Below are 21,340 nucleotides of genomic sequence, written 5' to 3'. Positions count from 1 at the left end.
TGTGCGCCTTGAAATAGGCAAATACCTCAGTGGCAGTGGTTTGTATGGTAACTTCCATGCAATGGACGACAGAGATAAATTTGATACTCTCACATGGTGGGAAACATATGGCGGCCACGGACTTTTGCCAAAATTGGCAAAAAAAGTTCTTTCACAGGTTGCAAATTCTTTTTCTGCAGAGAGGTGTTGGAGCACCTACAGTTATATACATAATGTGAAAAGAAACAGACTCAACGAAAACCGAGCAGAAAGCTTGGTTTATGTGCACTACAACTTGAGGTTGTTGAGCCATTACTGTGATCGGGCTAATGAAGATCCCACATATAAATTTTGGGACAATCACCCTGAGGACGACAATTTGGAGGATGGCATTGTACATATTGAAGAACTAGAAGAGGAGCTTGTAAGGGATGAAAATGAAGCAGCTGCAGCAGCCATGCCACCTCCACCTCCACCATCCAGTACTAGTAGCAGTGCTCGGGGCCCGAGTCTTGTTCCATTGCTGTCGCCACCTCCATCGACACTCTCGCGTGGAGGCTCTAGTTCTGGTCGTCGGTCTGTGCGGGAGACTCTTAGAAGACCACCACGACCTACTTATACTCCTGGAGACTCTCGTGGCAAGGGCCACTTGTAGATTTACAGTTTATTTGTCTTTTTTAGTTTCTATTAGACTTTGGTTTTCATAACTGTTGAGTTTTGAGTCCTTGACTCTTGACTCTTGACTCTTTCATATCATTATGACATTATGATATTTTTTGTAAACATTATATCACTGTGACAATGAAAATTTGAAGTTTGAAGTTGGGCCTTGGCAATTATAACTCATTGGTAATGATTGTGAATTATGAATATGATGCTTTGTGAAAGACTAAAGTTGTTTCATTTCATCTCATTATTCATGTTTCATTTTATAAATTTTTAACATTTCATATCATGTTAACAGTTAGAAGTTAGGACTTAGAAATATCTTCGATATTACTTCTTGTAATGGTTAAACTTGGCTTACAAGTACAACTTTGGTGATCAATGATGATAAATGTTATTGAATTTTCAATTCTGAAAGCTTGAAGTTGAAACTTTAATATTGAATTTGATGAATCATGATTTATAAGACTCAATATGTTGCAGTTGTAATATGTATTTTACTAACTTGTGGACATGGTTGATGACGATTATAATTTCTAGATGATTGATGTGATATGGTTCAATGATCAATTTATGTTTTTTTATGTTTTTTATGTCTATTTCATCATTCTACATGTTTTTGTTGACATATATGTATCAAAAATTAAAAAATATAAAATATATATATATTTTTAAAAAATCGCTCCCGGATTCGCTCCCAAACCGGGAGCTTCTGAAAATGGTCGCTCCCGCTCCCGCTTCCGCTCCCGCTTCCGCTCCCGCTCCCCGCTCCCGCTCCCGCTCCCAAGTAACATTGGTGTGCCCTAATTTATTGCAAATCAATTCATTGAAGAATATCTAGATAAATATTGTATGCATAACTCCTCTTTTGATGTAATGAATGTTCATAGTGGTGAACTCCTTGTAGCTCACCCATGAAACTCCATTTTTCCATTGAATGGGTAAATGTTGAAAATTTGATAGCTAGGGCATTAAATCTCCTCTACCGAGACTCCTCCCATAGGTGAAAGTCTGTAAAGAGCAGGGGGTTTTGGCTATGGTGATAGTGGGCCACCACCCCATTGTTAGCACTTGGTCTAGCTTTTGGCCTTGTAGGGTTGCCTCTTGAAGGCCGACTAGATTTTTTTGCAACAGTATGTAGGTGACTTATTTTTTATAGGTGTATAGAAGCTCATAGTAGGGTGCAAAGTAGACATGGCAACTTAGTTTGAGATGAAGGATATCTGCTTGATGCATTACTTCTTGGGGTTGGATGTTTGGCAAACACTAGGGGAGATTTTCCTTGGGTGGGGTAAATATGCAGTTTAGATTCTCAAGAGGTTTTAGATGGAGCATTGCAAACTATGGCCACACCCTGATCACTAATATGAAGAAGGTGTTAGCTTCATATTTAGAGTTGGTGGATCCTACGATGTGTAGGTAGCTGATAGGTTCCTTATGTATTTGGTCAACACAAGACTAGATATATATATTTTACAGTGAACACCTTGAGTTTGTTCTTGGTGGAGCCAAGGTAGGAAATTTGGGTAAGAACAAAACATATGCTTAGGTAATTGAGAGGAAAAATGAAATATGGTTTGAGATATCTTGGAGATGGGGAAGTGAAGTTGTAGTGATATTTAGAGTCAAATTGGTTAGGTAGTGTAGTAGACAAGAAGAGCACTTTGGTGTGTTTCTTTGGCTTGGGAGCAACAATGGTATCCTGGTTCGATAGGAAGCAGAGTTCTGCGATACTTATCTTAGCAAAGGTAGAATACATGGCAGCTAGTACTGCTAGTTGTGAGGGCATATGGCTTTGCAAGTTACTTGCAAGGTTCCTTGATCAAGAGTGGAGTATAAAATCATTTACTGTGATAATTAGAGTTGTATCATGTTGAAGAATCTAGGGCAAAACAATATCTTAATGATTCTTCACTTTATGATAACTGCTTGTGATGTCTTCCCTTTAGTTAACTTCTTTTATGTTAGTGTGTTTGTTAATCATCAAACGGTTATCAAAACTAGAAGATCAACAAAATGCAAGTACACAAGATGTTGGCTCCAAGCCAGGGAAAAAACCTCTCATCTTGAGAGGAAAAACCCTTCAATCTCTTTTTATAGATATTTGTTGACGAATACCAAGACCCTTGAACACACTAGATACAAAATTACCTTCAACACACTTGTCACTCTCCCAATGCAGTGTTCTTTTTTCAAATGACAGAGTTCTAACTTCTCACTATATTGTCACAAGTCTCCCTCTTTGGACTGTCACTGTCTAAGGAGATTCTCGGTCTTCTTGCTTTACTGTCCAGGGACAAGTCTCGGTCTTCTCCACAGTTCTCAGTACTGTTTAAGTCTCGACTTCCTTCTTTTCTAGTCACTGTCACAACCTCGACTTACTATAGATTTTGTTCAACAATTGGAGTCACTTATATACTCTCTTATGACAGTATATCTTTGCTGAGAGTATATCCTGTACCCAATCCTCTACGTGCGGTGATACTTCTTCGTTTCACTTCTTCATTGTATTCATCAGAGATGTTCGAAGATGATGGTTGTTTAGAGGTGAGATTATTCCTTATTTATAGTGACTATTGCTTGCACTGTGAGCCGACATGAGTGCTTGGAAATAGGCTGACATTCCCAGTAAGGAGATCATTGTCTTCTTTGTAGTCGAGCTGCCAGAGGGATAGTGACAATCGCTTAGGAGAGTAGACCTTGACTTTTATGGCTTCTTTATAATATTTATGTCAAGACAACAAATCCTAAAGACATCAAGAAGAAGTCTTTGACCTATAAACACTTCTTGCTCATGAAACCCATGATGCAAGGAATAATAAATTTATTTGTTTCTTTTCTACATAAAATTATAATTACAAGTCATAATGAAAACCGAACCTAGTTACATTTTCTTCAACATATCAAACTCTGAGAATTCAGTGTTTCATGACAAGTCCAAGAATGTTGAGATTAGATATCACTTCATACCATTGTTTTACAAAACGGCCGAATCGACTCCGACTCGGCCGAGTCGATGGCCTGGGCAATGAAACGGTGAGCTACCCGGTTCGGTTGACCGAGTCACATATGACTCGGCCGAGTCATCCAATGACTCGGCCGAGTCATATGTGACTCGGTCAACCCGGCCGGGTCCGTTATGACTCGGCCGAGTCAATGTAGGGACGGCTGGGCAGCGTAACAGTTAAAAAAATTTCACTTTTTTTGTAATTTTTGACAAAGTTAAATGTAGTTTATGGATTGTAAAGGGTAATAGTAATTTGTTAAATGCTTTTGGGGTCCATTTCCCCCTCCCAAACCCTATTTAAGACAGCCAAATGCTCTCATTCACTCACAGCAGTCTTATGCATTTGAGTGAGAGTCTTCTTTGAGAATTAGTGAGCAGTTCTTGAGCTTGTTTTGGAGCAGCAGTGAGGAGTCTTGGAGGAGCATTGTAGCTGGAGTGAGGAGCTTCTTGGGCAGCCATTTGGAGCAGCATTGAGGAGCTGATTCTTGGAGCAAGCTTGAGGAGGCAGTTTGTGCCTGGAGGTATTTTTTTCCACCTCTATAAATCTGTTTTTGCTTAGTAAATTTTAGGTGCATATCAAGAAAGCTTAGAGAGTGTTTTTTGTCAAATAAATGAACATTGAATCAATTTTTTTTTTTTTTTTTTCATTTTCAGATTGTTTTCTTAGTCAAAAAATGGCACCTAGAGCAAAAGATCCTGCTTGGGCATATGTTGAAATGGTTGATAGTCAGATGCATTGCAAATTTTGCCATAGGAAAATTAAGGAAGGTCCTGGGGGCATTAATAGGCTGAAACAACACTTGGCAGGGATTAGAGGCCAAATTACCGCATGTACCTCTGATGAAATTGGGGAGATTAGAAAGAATTTGTTGGCCAGCTTTGAGAAATTTAAAGCAGATAAGGCTAGGCAAAAAGAGATACAGGCTGAAATTGGGAGGAAGAGGGAGATACAAAAAATGATGGCTACCAACCCCCACTATGATTTTGAGGGTTCTTCCTCTATCCCTCAAACTGAGGCATCCAACCCTTTCCGTTATGTTCCTCCCTCTTTTGGTTCTGTTCAAGATAAGGGAAAGGGTAGAATGAATTTGACAAAGGGTGATGTGACTATCAAAAGTTATTTCACTCCCTCCTCTCCATCAGATGCACCTGGTCCTGAAGTTAGTAAAGGTCAAATTCAGCCCACTTTAGGTGACCATTGGAAGAAAGAAGTGAGGGAGATTGCTTGTGACTACATAGCTAGATGGTGGTATGATGCTGATATCCCCTTTAATGCTGCTCGTTCACCATATTATGAGCCTATGTTTGATGCCATACATGCTGCTGGAAAAGGCTTCAAAGGCCCTACTATGCAAGAGCTAAGGGGGTTTCGTTTGCAGAAAAAAATTCAATCCATTAATGAGTATTTGCAAGAGTTCAGGGACTCATGGGCAAGAACAGGGTGTACCATCACGTCAGATGGATGGACTGATCAAAGAAACCGTACCATCATAAACTTTCTTGTCTTCTGCCCACAGGGAACCATGTTTTTAAAATCAGTTGATGCATCTGATAAGGTAAAAGATGGCCACTTGTTGTTTCAGCTATTGGATGAGGTTATTGAGGAGGTGGGGGTGGCTAATGTTGTTCAAATCATCACAGACAATGCCTCTAACTATGTTCTTACTAGTAAACTGTTAGAGGAAAAACACAAGACCATCTTTTGGACCCCATGCGCTGCACATTGCATAGACCTCATGCTTGAGGATATTGGAAAATTAGATTGGGTCAGAAACACTGTAGATAATGCCAAAAGCATAACAAAATTTATCTACAATCATACACTGGTTTTGAGTCTCATGAGGAAACACACTGGAGGCAAGGATATTATTAGGCCTGCCATCACTAGATTTGCTACACATTTTTTGACATTGCAATCTATGCTTTCCCAACATAGAAACTTGCAAAAGATGTTTTCCAGTGATGAATGGAATCAAAGCAATTGGTCTAACAAACCAGAAGGCAAAGAATTGAAAAGGAAAGTCCATGAAGAAACTTTTTGGAGAAAGGCAGCAGAGATTGTGAAGCTTGCTGAGCCACTAGTTAAGGTGTTGCGGTTGGTGGATGGGGAAAGGTTGGCTATGGGCTTCATTTATGAGGCTATGGATCAAGCAAAGGAGCAAATAAAGACAACATACAAGGATAGAGTGGCAAAGTATGGGCCCATTTGGGCAACCATTGATGAAAGATGGAACAATCAACTCCATCGCCCTATACATGCAGCTGGGTATTTTTTGAACCCACGGTATCATTATAAAGCTAAGGAGTCAGGAGCTTTGAGGGGGGAGGTCAGAGATGGACTGGTTGATTGCATTGAACGCATGATCCCATCGGAGTCTGATCAGCTGGAGATACATCAACAGGTCACATCCTTCAGCAATGCAACAGGTACCTTTGGGAAGAACCTAGCAAAGATTGCAAGAGAAGCAGATGAGCCAGGTAAACAAAAATTTCAATTTTCAATTTCTTAATGGTTTTACAGTTTTACTTTTTTGATTAAAGTTTGTTAAATCATTTATAATTTGAAAGTTAGATATAATTTGTAATTTTGTTGAGCTTCAACCTTCATCTAACTCATAATTCATTACACTCCTATGTTTTTTGCAGCACAATGGTGGGAGGCCTTTGGTGGCCAGTGCCCTCAATTGCAAAGGTTTGCAATTCGTATTTTGAGTCAAACTTGCAGTGCATCTGGGTGTGAGCGCAATTGGTCTGTCTTTGAGAGGATTCACACAAAGAAGAGAAACCGTTTGGATAAAAAACGGTTGAATGATCTAGTTTTTGTCCAATACAACCTTCGGCTCAAACGAAACCAATTGCTGAACAAAAGACCTGATTCAGATCCCATTGTGTTGGAAGACATTGATCCAACATCAGATTGGGTAGTGGAGAGTCGTCCACCAGAGTTTGATCCTGATGAGGATCTTGATGAACTTGAAGTTGAACATCCACTTCAGCCTGTTCAGTTGAATGCAGATCCCAATCCACCAGCCTCAGTCTCACAGCCAGCAAGGAGTAGGACTCCAGTTGTAGGTGCTTCCTCTGCTCAGCCACGACAGAAGCGCAGCCGCATATCTACTCTATCTCAGCTTGCATCTGCTGCACAGCCTGCTAGTGGTACTGGCACCACTTCTACAGTTGCAGTTGGAGACGATGATGATGAGGAGGAGCCATGGGGCCCCTTGTCTGACTCTGATGATGATGATCCAGAGATTGGTCGAGATGATCTTGGCTCCTCTGGCAGTAGCTACTAGCCAGTAGTACTAGTATTGGAGTCTGGTCACCATCACAGTTTACTTTTGTTGTAGAGGCCATTTCTAGCCTCCTTGGTTATTTGTATTTTGTTTTGAGTCTTTGATCATGTATGACAGTTGACTATGTATTGCCATTGGGTACCATTTTGATATAATGGATTGGTTCATGAGCCTACTTTGATCATATGTTGTCTTCCATCTATATTATAATGCTGTGTGTTTGGAAACATGAATGAAAATCTTTAAAATTATGTTTAAAATATTTAAAATTATGTTTTTTTATAAAAAAAATAAATATTTAATGTATTTTTTACAACGACCGAGTCATTGAAATCGAGTCGGCCGAGTCATTACCGTTTCGGAGTCGGAGTCGGAGTCGGAGTCGGAGTCTTAAAACATTGCTTCATACAAGTTAGGGTTCAGAAGGGAGTGGTGAAGCTCCAACATATTCCCATGGATCAACAAGTAGTTGATCTCTGACCAACCTCTTGGTGAAAGGGAAGTTTGAGGCATTTAGAGACAAAATTGTATTGGTGTAGAATTCTTTCCTCTTTAAGAGGGAGTGTTGACAATTATAGCTTGGACAACAACTTTTGCACATGTTTAGTGTCAACATGCGAGAAGTAGTTCGAGATATTTTCAAAAGGTAATTCTATTTTAAGAAAAGTAAGTGTATTTAGTAAAAAAGTGAGTCTTATATTTAACAATTGAGTCTAAAATTGTATCTCATGTATATGACTTATGAGCCTAAAATTGTATCTCATGCAAGACTTAGACTAAGAGAAATCTTAAAGTAGATTCTTTGCTAAAACAATAAAGTCAGGGCAAGGTAGAGGCTTTTAAACACACACTTGAGTAGTTGAACAAAACAGAGAGGAGAGAGAGTGTAGGGGGCTAGGGAAGAGGAATTCTTGGGTAGTGTTGACCACTATGTGTCAACTTCCCATAGCAAGTACACCCCCTTTTCTTCGCAAAAGGGATAGCGCTTGATTGACATGTCCGTGCCATTTGACAGTCATCGTCGACTTGATCATATTATGTTGTAAACCCAGTCTGCATGTGTAAATTGTAAATAATCTTAGCAGATATGATTCATGTATGTAAATTGTCTAGGTGGACCTAATTTTCTAGTGATAATCTACGTTCCAGAAGGTTTTTTGTCTCACCGATCCATGATCGGCAGAGTTTTCCTTTAGCCTAACCCCAAAGTCGGAATGAATTTTGTCATTAGAATCTTAGAGGAATCCTAGTGTGTTAATCTACTAGATTATAGTTGTGTTGCAGAACTGGGTGGTTTATGAGGGTCCGTGTCAAATGGGTTTTCCCCCTTGAGATGTAAAATTGTAAAATTCATGATGTAAAGTGTCTTGAGGGTTAGAAAATGTTTTAATCCCCTCATAAGTCCTAAGTCCTAGGTCCTAGGTGATTTTTCCAAAGGCTAAGTTCGAGGATCCATTTAAAAATAAATTAAAAATTAAAAATTAAAAAATTGAAAAGATAAAAAACAATAAAAAAGAATATATATATATAAAAGATATAAAAAAAATTAAAATATATAAATAAATAAATAAATAAATAAATAAAAATTAATAAGATAAAATAAAAACTTAAAAATAATAAAATAATAATATTTTTGAGTAAATAAATGTAGAATTTCAATTTTTTAATGCATTAAAAATTCGACGGATGAGATTAAGAGATATCTTGATCCTCATCGATGGTCGAGATCATTTTGACATGGATCACTCGAACTAGTCGTTGGGAATTTTTCCTTTAAATAGGGTGCTAGGGGTCATTTGAGATCATTCGATCTGTGAGTCTTGTGCTGAAGAAAGCTCTCTTGTAACCTTTTTCTGGTGCTAATAAAGAAAGACTTTGGGGTTGAAATCTTGCTGGTGTTACTCTCCTGAAGTGCTGTGAGCTGTTTTATTTTCTGCATGTTTTTTATTTCTCAGCCATTAGTGATAGCTTGGTGTAGAGTATTGCTGAACACAGGTATCTTGTTCACTTACTAGGGTTTGAATGGTAATAAGATTTCTGAAATAATGGCAGGTATCTCCATTGTATCTAGAACCTAGTATTGTTTTTTCCCTCTTTATTGATGGTTGAAGTGAGCTGTGCAGGAAACCCTTATTGAGAAGATTAGTGGGCGTTTGGGGAAGTTCTCGGCTGAACCAGCCAACTCCTGCAAGCATTCTCTTGCAGAGCCCAGCGAATTTCGATCGTGGGTTTATCATTAAGTTTGTTTTCTGAATTGCATGAGAGATTTATGAAGTATTTCATAGTAAATTTGGATTTTTTGATAATATCACTGTTGACTATTAATAAATCTGGCTTTTGTAGAGTCACAAAGCTGTAAAAAAAAATAAAAATTTAGCTAGTTCATGTATTTTTATTTACATTTTTAGTTTCTGGTTGCTTGTTTTTTATTGATTTCAGGTTGCAGGTGCAGGTTTTCAATTTATTTGAAGAGGGTCAGCTATCTGCCCACTGGGGTTTTCATTATCTGCAGAAATTTTGTTTGAAATTTTTCTTATGTGTTGCTTTGGGCCTGCAACAGGCTCCCATCAATTTCCAACGCATCCTGTACGCTGCCATATCTACAAACAGTCTCTGCGTTCTCTCATCATTCAGCAAATCCTCAAATTGCTGCCTTTTCTCCACACGTCCAGCGGATCTCTCAGCCATTATCGACCTCTCCTTTTCACGTTCTAAGCTGCAAATTAAATCTGCAGCTGCTAGCCCAGTCTTCTCAGTCAGGACCACGCATCCCTTTATCTTCCACGCAGATTTAGCGTTCCATTTGCTGCTGTTGCAGCCTTTGGATACCGGCGTCCATCCTCAGCCATCTCCACAATAGCTTCACGTCGCCCCTCTAACAATCTGCGCTGTGCATCAAACCATTACTCCACGTATTTCATTTGCTCCGCTCAACCATCTTCACGCTGTCCATTGACTGGCCGTCGAGCTCCGTACAACAAACATCCAAATCCACGGCGTGCTGCTCACGTCAAACCTGTGCAAATAAACAAGCGTTTCGATTCTGGTATGTTTTGATTTCATAGGGTTAACGTAGGTAAGTTATTTTATTTATGGGATGCATATGCATTGGTTTAAGTTAGGCTAAAGTTTTTTTTAGAATTGATTCTTTTCTTTATAGTTTAGAAATTTAAAAGTTCCGTCTCATTTCTTTTTTTTAAGTTTAAGTTTTGATTTTAGTTTTATAAAAAAAAATCAAAAAATAAAAACAAAATTTTAGAGTTTAGCTTCCAGTTTTTGTTCTATTTTGATTTTTTTAGAAATAAAACCAAAATAATTTAAAAAAAATAACAAAACAAAAAAAAGGGTTTTCTGCTTTCAGGTTTTAGACTTAAAGTTCTTTTTGTAGATTTAATATATTGTGCATATAGACTAGTTTTTTTTTTTTTTTTTTAGATTAGAGTTAGATCCGTTTTATTGAGTTTTAGTTTAGAATAATTTTTAGCTTAGCTTTATTTCATTTTAGTTTGTTTTGTTTTAATTTGAATGTAAGACTTTATAAAAAATAACAATATATAAAAATAAAAAATAAAAATTTCAATAAACATTTCCAAAAAAAAAAAAATCATTTAAATCTTTTTTTTTTTTGAAGATTAGATTTTAACTTTGTTAGGAGTTAAATTTTTGTTTTGTTTTTAATTTCTGAATTCTTATAAAAATAAAAAAATAATAAAAAAAAATAATAAATTTTGGATTCAGCTTTGGGTCAAGGTGTTGTTATTTTTGCGATATATCTTTTTCTGCTAAAATTTTGATGTGGGATTAATGTTTATCATTTTTCATGTAGTTAAACATGCTTGAATGATCATTTAAAGATTAGCTATATGAATGTGATCTCTGGTTAGCATTTGAAATTACGTGGTTATTTAAAGCACTTAATTTTTTCGAATTTCATTTGCTAGAGTATTGTTGAGCCATTGAGAATTTATCGATTATCTCGCATTTGGCAAAAGAACTTTTGTTTGAGTTATTTGATTGTTAATGAGCTCATATTTCTGCAAGCATTTGGTAAATAATCATTCAGTCATTAACTCTATAAGGCACTGGTCTATTAACTTAGTAAAATCAATCAAGTCCTTGTTCCCCCTCATGTCTCCCAACCCAACTGGTCCTCAGTTGGTCATCCATTTTCCCATAGGGTCTACCCCCTTTAGCCGCGGGAGACAGGCTTAAACGGAGAGATCAGGGATCAGGGTGACAGCCCTCGGTCTGAGCGTTGTCGTGACAATCTGTGCGACAACATTTTTTGGCGCCGTTGCCGCGGACAGAGTTTTTCTGTCTTTGGTCCTTTCCTTTCGAGCTTTTCTGTGTTTCACTTCCTGTCCGGGTGGCGACTCCACTTCATATATTATCTACAAGAGTGTATACTAGAAGACATCCAAGCAGTCTGTGCAATCCTGCTCCTGATCCTGAAAGGGCTCTGAGGGTACGATTACACAAACTTTCTTCTCGTACACTTCTTGTTAACCTCGGACAAGAAGCCCTCTCTAATATCCATTTACTTTTTACTAGTCCAGTTGAGCACGACATCATGGACATATTCGCCCCGTGTAACTTTGCTAATATTTAGGGTTATCCTAATGATACTCCAAAGCATGGAATGGATAAATTGCTTATTTTTCAGGGAGATAACGCAATCAATGCTAATTCACATCTGAAAGCTTTTAGTTCATGGCTGGGGAAGTATGCAAGGGCCGTTGATTTTAATCATGAAGATGTTAAAATGACCCTTTTTGTTCTGACCTTGGAGGGTGATGCTTTAGATTGGTTTTCTGAAAAGCCTCAAAATTCATTTGATTCCTTACAATCGATTGTTAATGCCTTTAAGGAAAAGTATGGAGATAAGAGAGAAGGAAGACACCTGGTAAAAGCTATCAGCATAATCAAAAAGAGAGAAAATGAAACTGTTGAAGAATTTAATAAAAGGTTTAATGATATTATTAAAGAATTACCTCAAGACTATAAACCTACTGACAAGTCTCTTCGAGATTTTTACATTGGTGCCTTTAGTCCTGAGCCATCTTATGAATTGAGGCGTGCTAGACTTAATGATTATAGGGAGTGTTAGGTTTTAGCTATCAAGCTTGAAAAGGACAAGGCGACGTCTGGGAAGTCTGAGATCCCAAGTTTTGATAGGGCTACTACGAAACTAAAAGAACCTAAAGGAAAAGCAGTTCAAGAGCCTGAAAGCGAACTTGTTCTCAAATTGCTCCAAAAGATTGAAACCATGGAAATTAATCATAACAAGGAGATAGCCACTTTGCAGAATAGGTTGATTCAAATGGAAAGAACACAAACGCAAAACTTCCAACCTCGAAATAATAATAACAGAAATAACAATTGGCAAAAGAAGGGTCAATCTAGTGAGCAGAGACCTCCTAATCCGATAACTAATTTGGTTGATAACGCTCCTCCTTATTGTCGGGTTTGTGATGCTCTTCATGAAGAGGCCACTTGCCTTATCGTTAGAAGAATATTGGATAATGGAATGTTTGGGACAAGTGATCAAATAAATGTGGTAGGTAGCAAGTTTCCTTTGTCTATGGATGATTGGATAGAGGTCAAGGAAAATAGTCGTGATGTTATGAATCCTTCATCAGCTTTTAGTATAAATAACCTTGAAAATGAAGATGACATTTTGGCTAGGTTATATGGTGAAAAACCCTCTCCCGAGCAAATCTTGGAAATTGCTAGAGATAAAGGTTTGACCTACCAGAGAAGGGATAAAGATCAAAGCGGGAATCAAATTCCCCCTCGAACTTTTAACCCTGGTTTAAACTCTGGATTAGATGTCGATTTGGGAAGTTGGTTTAACAATGCAAAAATCTGGGTTCCTATCTCTGAGATTGTTAAAATCCCTTCCCAAAGAGATAAGTTACTAAAAGTTATCGAAGGTCCTCAAATAAATACTTCTCAAAAGAAGATTCGGGAAGTTGACTATCACGATGCTCCCATATATTTGCAAAGCTTAGATGCAGATAACAAAGATCACCAACCTTTCTTTATCACCTTGTTAGTTAATGGATATAAATTGAATAATTGCATGTTGGATTCTGGTGCATCAGCTTGTGTAATGACTAAAAGGGTCATGGAACAGCTTAAGGGTTTCTAGACCTTATTATAATATATGTGCCATGGATTCTAAGAAAATCGAAGTGCATGGTTTGATCAAAGGCTTGCAAGTTCATTTATCAGTTTACCCAGACATCATGATTGTCATGGATATTGTTGTTGTTGATGTGCCTGATGCCTGGGGTATGCTTTTATCTAAAAAGTGGGCCTTTGATCTAGGAGGAAGTATTCAAATGAATTGGTCATATGCTATGATTCCTTCTCCTAGGGGTGATGGTTTTGTAAGACTAAATAGAGAGCCTGAAAGAAAATTTCATGTCGAAGATTCTAAGAGACCTCACAACGAGATAATCAAAGAGCAATCTGACATTGGGAACTATGCCATCATGTCTAATTTCATAGTTCCTCCCAATGACAAGATTAAGGATCTCAATGATAAAGTTTGGTACATGTACTTCGATGGTGCATCGTCTAGGCATGGTAAAGGTGCTAGAATAGTGCTTAAATCTCCCCTTGATCACATTTTCAAGTTTGCCTATCGATTAGAATTTGAAGCAACCAACAATGTCGCTGAATATGAGGCTATATTGTTGGGTCTTGAATTGGAAAAATCTTTGAAGATTAAGTTGCTTAGCATTAAGGGGGATTCTGATTTAATTATGATGCAGCTTAAAAATAAATTCACATGCAAAAATCAAAGACTAAGGAATTATAGAAATGCTGTGTGGGATACTATGGAGCACTTTGATGCCCTTGACCTCAAAGCTATCCCAAGAGAACAAAATAGTTTGGCAGTTGAACTTGCCATAGTTGCTACTACTTTCCAATTATCTGATGAGCTAATTAATGATAAGATCAAAATGGAAGTAATATTTAGACCATCTGTTCCAGATAACTCAGAGCATTGGCAGGTCTTTAATGATGAAAAACAGGTCATTCGTTTTCTTAATAGTCTGGATGAGTTTGAAGATTTCCGGATAGATTCTCAGGAGGATGGATCTTTAAATTATGAGCATATCATAAATCCTACTCCTAGGAATGTGGTTGCCTTAGAGCAACATTTTGATCGGCATGATGCCACGAAGTTGAGAGAAGAAAATAATATGGACCCAGGCGAATATCTCGAGATAAACATTGGTACTTCTGAAAACCCAAAGATCGTTAAAATTGGTAGAGGTACTAGTGTGGAGGAAAGAAACAAGTTAACTAATTTACTTCGCGAATATCGAGATGTTCTAGATTTTTCTTATGATGAATTATAGGGCTATAGGGAAGATGGCATGGAACATACTATCCCCTTAAAAGACGAAAATGCTAAACCCTTTCGCCAGAAACTTAGGCAAATTAATCCTAAATTAGCCCCTTTGGTTTAGAAAGAGCTTGCGAAAATGCTTGCAGCAGGAATTATCGCTCAAACTAGGCATTCGACATCGTGTTCAAATCTGGTGATTGTTAGGAAAAAGAACGGTACGATAAGGCTTTGTGTCGATTTTCGAAACCTTGATCTAGCATGCAAGAAAGATAATTACCCTTTGCCAAACATTGAGACTTTGTTGCAAAGAGTAACCAGTTCTGGACTGATGTCGCTGCTAGATGGTTTTTCTGGATACAATCAAGTATGGGTTAAAAGGGAAGATCATCATAAAACCACATTCACCACACCAGGGGGTACCTTTGAATACATAAGAATGCCGTTTGGATTAACAAACGCTGGGGTTACATTCCAAAGGGCTATGGATTATGCCTTCAAGGGGTTAATCAGGAAATTTATTGAGATTTACCAAGATGATCTTACTGTTTTTTCTAAAGGTAGTATCAGTCATGTAAATCATCTTAGGCAGGTTTTCGATAGATGTAGAGAATACGAGATTTCTTTGAATCCAGCTAAGTCTGTTTTTGGAGTAACAGAAGGGAAATTACTTGGCCATATCATTTCTAAGGATGGAATCAAGATTGATCCCGAAATAATTGAAGCAATCCAAAAGATTCCTCTTCCTCATAATCTTAAATCCCTTCAGTCTTTCCTTGGAAAGACAAATTTTATTAGAAGGTTTATTCCAAATTACGCAGAAATAGCTAAGCCTATTCAAAGTCTTCTAAAGAAATATGCAAAATTTGTTTGGCAAGAAGACGGCAAAAAGGCTTTTCAAGAAATCAAATGTGCTATTGCAAGAGCTCCTGTCTTAGTTAGTCCCGATTATTCCAAGGATTTCACGATTTTTTCTTTCGCTTCCGAAGATACCATTGCTGGTGCCCTGCTACAAAAGAATAAAGATGGTCACGAGAAGCCTATTGCTTTCATGAGTAGAGCACTTCAAAATTCCGAATTGAAGTACAATACCATGGAAAAGCAGGCTTATGCCTTGGTCAAGTCTCTTAAGCACTTCAAAACTTATGTGGGTTATTCTAAAATCATTGCTTTCGTCCCACATTCCGCTGTTAAAGATATATTAACTCAAACCGATTGCTTAGGGACTCGCGCTAGGTGGGTTACTAAAATACAAGAATATGATTTAGAGATCAGACCCACCAAGCTAGTCAAAGGCCAAGGTTTGGCTCAGATGTTGACTGAAGGTAACGAAAAGACTCTTGGTTTGTTTTGCCTTAGCGATCTATCTTCACCGGAGTTGCAAAGATTAGGAGAGCATGAGTGGTACAAGGACATAGTTTGTTACTTGATGAATCTTGCATGTCCTAACCATTTAGTTGCTCATAAGAGAAGGGTTCTTAGACTAAAAGCCACTAAGTATTGCCTTATGAAGGATGGCCTTGGGTGGAGAAATCCTGAGGGCATAGTGCTTAGGTGTGTTGATGACATTGAGTCCAAGAAATTAATCTCTGAGTTTCATTCAGGATTTTGTGGTGGTCATTATGCTGCTAGAACTACTGCCCGCAAGATCCTGAGAGCTGGTTATTATTGGCCTTCAGTTTTTTCTGATGTGCACAAGTTTGTTAGAGCTTGTCAAGCTTGTCAACTATTCACTGGGAAACAGAAGCTTGCTGCCCTGCCCCTACAACTTGTCACTGTAGAGGCACCTTTTCAGCATTGGGGTCTGGACTTCATAGGGAAGTTCCATGAAAATTCTAGCAATGGCTACTCATGGATTTTGACTGCTACGGATTATTTCACTAAATGGGTTGAAGCCATTCCTGCTAAGAATGCCACTGAAAAGGTTATTATGGATTTCATTGAAAATAATATCATTACTAGATTTGGTGTCCCTGCTAAGATCACTACTGACAATGCCAAAGCTTTTAGTTCCTCAGAGTTTTCATCTTTTTGTTTCAAGTATGGCATTGTTTTATCTCGTTCGTCAAATTACTATCCTCAGGGTAATGCTCTGGCTGAATCAAGTAACAAGAATCTCATAACCATTATCAAGAAGATAGTAGGAGATAATAAGAGATCATGGGATAGCAAAATCAAGTATGCTTTATGGGTAGATAGAATCACTAAGAAGAAAGCTACTGGTAAATCTCCCTTTGAATTAGTTTATGGCTTGGATGTAACCTTACCTGTGCACCTGAAATTGCCAGCGTATCAGCTCCTTCAGAATTTTTCTACTATTAAGGATGTTGTTCAGAATAGAATAGATCAGATTGTGGAGTTAGATGAAGCTCGTAGGACAACTTTTGATGCTATATGTAAAAATCAATCTAACATTAAGAAAAGCTTTGATAAATTCTCTCGATCTAGATCTTTGCAGGTGGGAGATATGGTACTTCTTTGGGACCGCAAGAATGAAAAACCAGGAAAACATAAGAAGTTTGACAGTTTGTGGCTGGGACCGTACATCATTCGAGACGTAGCTGGGCCAAACTCATTCCACTTGAGCAGATTGGATGGCGAACCACTTGATCTACCTGCAACTGGCCAAATGCTCAAGCTGTTCTTCAAAGATGATATCTGATGCCATAGGGCATCCTTTGTATTGTATTTCTAACCCTAATCCTTGTTATTTCAGCCATTTATTTCTGATTTAGGATTAGATTTACTTTCCTTGTTAATAAATGAGGAGCTTCTATCTTTCATGTGCTTAAATGTTATATGATGATTTTTGAATGGACGCCACTTATTTCCGTTGTGTGTTGCGTGGATGCAGATTCTGGATTCTCACATTCCTGCAGTGTAGCAACGTGTCCCCAAGTAGAGCCAGATGTTGACCACTACGTGTCAACTTTCCATAGCAAGTACACCCCCTTTTCTTCGCAAAAGGGATAGCGCTTGATTGACATGTCCGTGCCATTCGACAGTCAACGTCGACTTGATCATATTATGTTGTAAACCCAGTCTGCATGTGTAAATTGTAAATAATCTTAGCAGATATGAGTCATGTATGTAAATTTCCGAGGTGGACCTAATTTTCTAGTGATAATCTATGTTACGGAAGGTTTTTTGTCTCACCGATCTATGATCGGCATAGTTTTCCTTCAACCTAACCCCAAAGCCGGAATGAATTTTGTCATTCGAATATAAGAATCCTAGTGTGTTAATCTACTAGATTATAGTTGTGTTGCAGAACTGGGTGGTTTATGAGGGTCTGTGTCAAATGGGTTTTCCCCCTTGAGATGTAAAATTGTAAAAGTCATGATGTAAAGTGTCTTGAGGGTTAGAAAATGTTTTAATCCCCTCATAAGTCCTAAGTCCTAGGTCCTAGGTGATTTTTCCAAAGGCTAAGTTCGAGGATCCATTTAAAAATAAATTAAAAATTAAAAATTAAAAAATTGAAAAGATAAAAAACAATAAAAAAGAATATATATATAAAAGATATAAAAAAAAATAAAAAAAAAAATATATAAAATAATAATATTTTTAAGTAAATAAATGCAGAATTTCAATTTTTTAATGCATTAAAAATTCGACGGATGAGATTAAGAGATATCTTGATCCTCATCGACGGTTGAGATCATTTTGACATGGATCACTCGAACTAGCCGTTGGGAATTTTTCCTTTAAATAGGGTGCTAGGGGTCATTTGAGATCATTCGATCTGTGAGTCTTGTGCTGAAGAGAGCTCTCTTGTAACTTTTTTCTGGTGCTAATAAAGAAAGACTTTGGGGTTGAAATCTTGCTGGTGTTACTCTCCTGAAGTGCTGTGAGCTGTTTATTTTCTGCATGTTTTTTTATTTCTCAGCCATTAGTGATAGCTTGGTGTAGAGTATTGCTGAACACAGGTATCTTGTTCACTTACTAGGGTTTGAATGGTAATAAGATTTCTGAAATAATGGCAGGTATCTCCATTGTATCTGGAATCTAGTATTGTTTTTTCCCTCTTTATTGATGGTTGAAGTGAGCTGTGCAGGAAACCCTTATTGAGAAGATCAGTGGGCGTTTGGGGAAGTTCTCGGCTGAACTAGCCAACTCCCGCAAGCATTCTCTTGTAGAGCCCAACTAGTTTCGATCGTGGGTTTATCATTTAAGTTTGTTTTCTGAATTGCATGAGAGATTTCTGAAGTATTTCATAGTAAATCTGGAGTTTTTGATAATATCACTGTTGATTATTAATAGATCTGGCTTTTGTAGAGTCACAACGCTGTAAAAAAAAAGAAAAAATTTAGCTGGTTCATGTATTTTTATTTACGTTTTTAGTTTTTGGTTGCTTTTTTTTTATTGATTTCAGGTTACAGGTGCAGGTATTCAATCTATTTGAAGAGGGTCAGCTATCTGCCCACTGGGGTTTTCATTATCTACAGAAATTTTGTTCGAAATTTTTCTTATGTGTTGCTCTGGGCTTGCAACAGGTTGCCATCAATTTCCAACGCATCCTGTACGCTGCCATATCTACAAACAGTCTCTGCGTCCTCTCATCATTCAACAAATCCTCAAATCGCTGCCTTTTCTCCACACGTCCAGCGGATCTCTCAGCCATTATCGACTTCTCCTTTTCACGATCTAAGCTGCAAATTAAATCTGCAGCTGCTAGCCCAGTCTTCTCGGTCAGGACCACGCATCCCTTTATCTTCCACACAGATTTAGCCTTCCATTCGCTGCTGTTGCAGCCTTTGGATACCGGCATCCATCCTCAGCCATCTCCATGATAGCTTCACGCTGCCCCTCTAACAATCTGCGCTGTGCATCAAACCATTACTCCACGTATTTCATTTGCTCTGCTCAACCATCTTCACGCTATCCATTCACTGGCCATCGAGCTTCGTACAGCAAACATCCAAATCCACGGCGTGCTGCTCACGTCAAACTTGTGCAAATAAACAAGCGTTTCGATTCTGGTATGTTTTGATTTCATAGGATTAACGTAGGTAAGTTATTTTATTTATGGGATGCATATTCGTTGGTTTAAGTTAGGCTAAAGTTTTTTAGAATTGATTCTTTTCTTTATAGTTTAGAAATTTAAAAGTTCCGTCTCATTTCTTTTTTTTTTCTTTTTTTTTTTAAGTTTTAGTTTTGATTTTAGTTTTATAAAAAAAAAATCAAAAAATAAAAATAAAATTTTAGAGTTTAGCTTCCAGTTTTTGTTCTATTTTGATTTTTTTTTTAGAAATAAAACCAAAATAATTTAAAAAAAATAACAAAATTAAAAAAAAAGGGTTTTCTGCGTTCAGGTTTTCGACTTAAAGTTCTTTTTGTAGATTTAATATATTGTGCATATAGACTAGTTTTTTTTTTTTTTTTTAAGATTAGAGTTAGATTCGTTTTATTGAGTTTTAGTTTAGAATAATTTTTAGCTTAGCATTATTTCATTTTAGTTTGTTTTGTTTTAATTTGAATGTAAGACTTTATAAAAAATAACAATATATAAAAATAAAAAATAAAAATTTCAATAAACATTTCCAAAAAAAGAAAAATCATTTAAATCTTTTCTTTTTTTTTGAAGATTAGATTTTAACTTTGTTAGGATTTAAAGTTTTGTTTTGTTTTAAATTTCTGAATTCTTATAAAAAATAATAATAATAAAAAAGAAATATAAAAAAATTTGGATTCAGCGTTGGCTCAAGGGGTTGTCATTTTTGCGATATATCTTTTTCTGCTAAAATTTTGATGTGGGATTAATGTTTATCATTTTCATGTGGTTAAACATGCTTGAATGATCATTTAAAGATTAGCTATATGAATGTGATCTCTGGTTAGCATTTAAAATTACGTGGTTATTTAAAGCACTTAATTTTTCGAATTTTATTTGCTAGAGTATTGTTGAGCCATTGAGCATTTATCGATTATCTCGCATTTGGCAAAAGGTTAACTTTTGTTTGAGTTATTTGATTGTTAATGAGCTCATATTTCTGCAAGCATTTGGTAAATAATCATTCAGTCATTAACTCTATAAGGCACTGGTCTATTAACTTAGTAAAATCAATTAAGTGCTTGTTCCCCCTCGTGTCTCCCAACCCAACTGGTCCTCAGTTGGTCATCCATTTTCCCATAGGGTCTACCCCCCTTAGCCGCGGGAGACAGGCTTAAACGGAGAGATCGGGGATCAGGGTGACAACCCCCGGTCTGAGCGTTGTCGTGACAATCTGTGTGACAACAGGTAGCATGCAATTTGAGACAATGGTCTATACCAATGTTGAAAATATCGGTATTGGAAAAATATCGGCAAGGATCCAGAAAACATCTTATCGGCAATATCGGCGAAAATATCGGCAAAATATTGGCAAATATCGACAAGCATAAAAATGCATAATATATTCATTTTTTCTGATTTTTAAACATATAACGCAATACCAACATGAAATAAACACATTGGAACATAAATATGAAGAAAGCACTGATATATATGATGTCAAATAGAAATGATACATCAAAGGCGATACCAAATCCTGTTGATCCTTGATAAATTGATAATTGTCCATTCAAGGTTTCAAATGTGGAGAACCAATACAAAATAACATCACATATATAAAAGTATCTCATCATCATGAGTTATATGTAGCAAAACAAATAAAAATAGCAGCTATCTATCTGAAATCACTACCCTCTCCCCCTTTTACGAGAAAACATGATGGGCTGTTTGCCAAGCCTGCCCCTAGTAGTAGAAGGCCCTGGCCCTACCTCTGCACCTAATGTCAAATAATGAGTGCTAGGTATGGAGCTGTGCTCTCCTATATCTATAGCAGATGGTGTTGATGCTGATGCTCCCACAGTGTCCTCCTCCTCCTCCTCGTCCTGCTCCTCCTCCGAGCGCTGCTCCTCCTCCGAGCGCTGCTCCTCCTCCGAGTCCTCTTTCTGCCCCTGTTCTAATGGATCATTTGGCTCTAACCATGAAGGTGACTCCTCCAAGATGGGCTCCTCAGACTCCACCCTCCATTGAGACAATGCATCAATATT

General features: G+C 37.4%; 1 protein-coding gene across 4 annotated transcripts in view; it reads left to right on the top strand.

The window, feature by feature from the left end:
* Positions 1–21,340, top strand: part of LOC149167736 (thioredoxin H4-2-like) — a 283,584-nt gene that overhangs the window by 75,814 nt on the left and 186,430 nt on the right. The window contains exon 3 of one of the 4 annotated variants that reach the window (XM_089433117.1): positions 18,799–19,267. The exons of the other annotated variants lie outside the window; for them this stretch is intronic. Coding sequence (XP_089289243.1) covers positions 18,799–18,953 — 155 coding nt within the window. The 3' untranslated portion in view covers positions 18,954–19,267. Of the gene's footprint in view, positions 1–18,798; positions 19,268–21,340 lie in introns of those variants that run through there. 4 annotated transcript variants of the gene reach the window in all.

The sequence above is a fragment of the Pinus tabuliformis genome, chromosome 5_1 (genome assembly GCF_031772625.1).
Source record: "Pinus tabuliformis cultivar Carrire ecotype Pingquan chromosome 5_1, CPIR1, whole genome shotgun sequence".
NCBI classification, from domain to species: domain Eukaryota; kingdom Viridiplantae; phylum Streptophyta; class Pinopsida; order Pinales; family Pinaceae; genus Pinus; species Pinus tabuliformis.
This window is presented reverse-complemented; position numbering and strand designations above follow the sequence as displayed.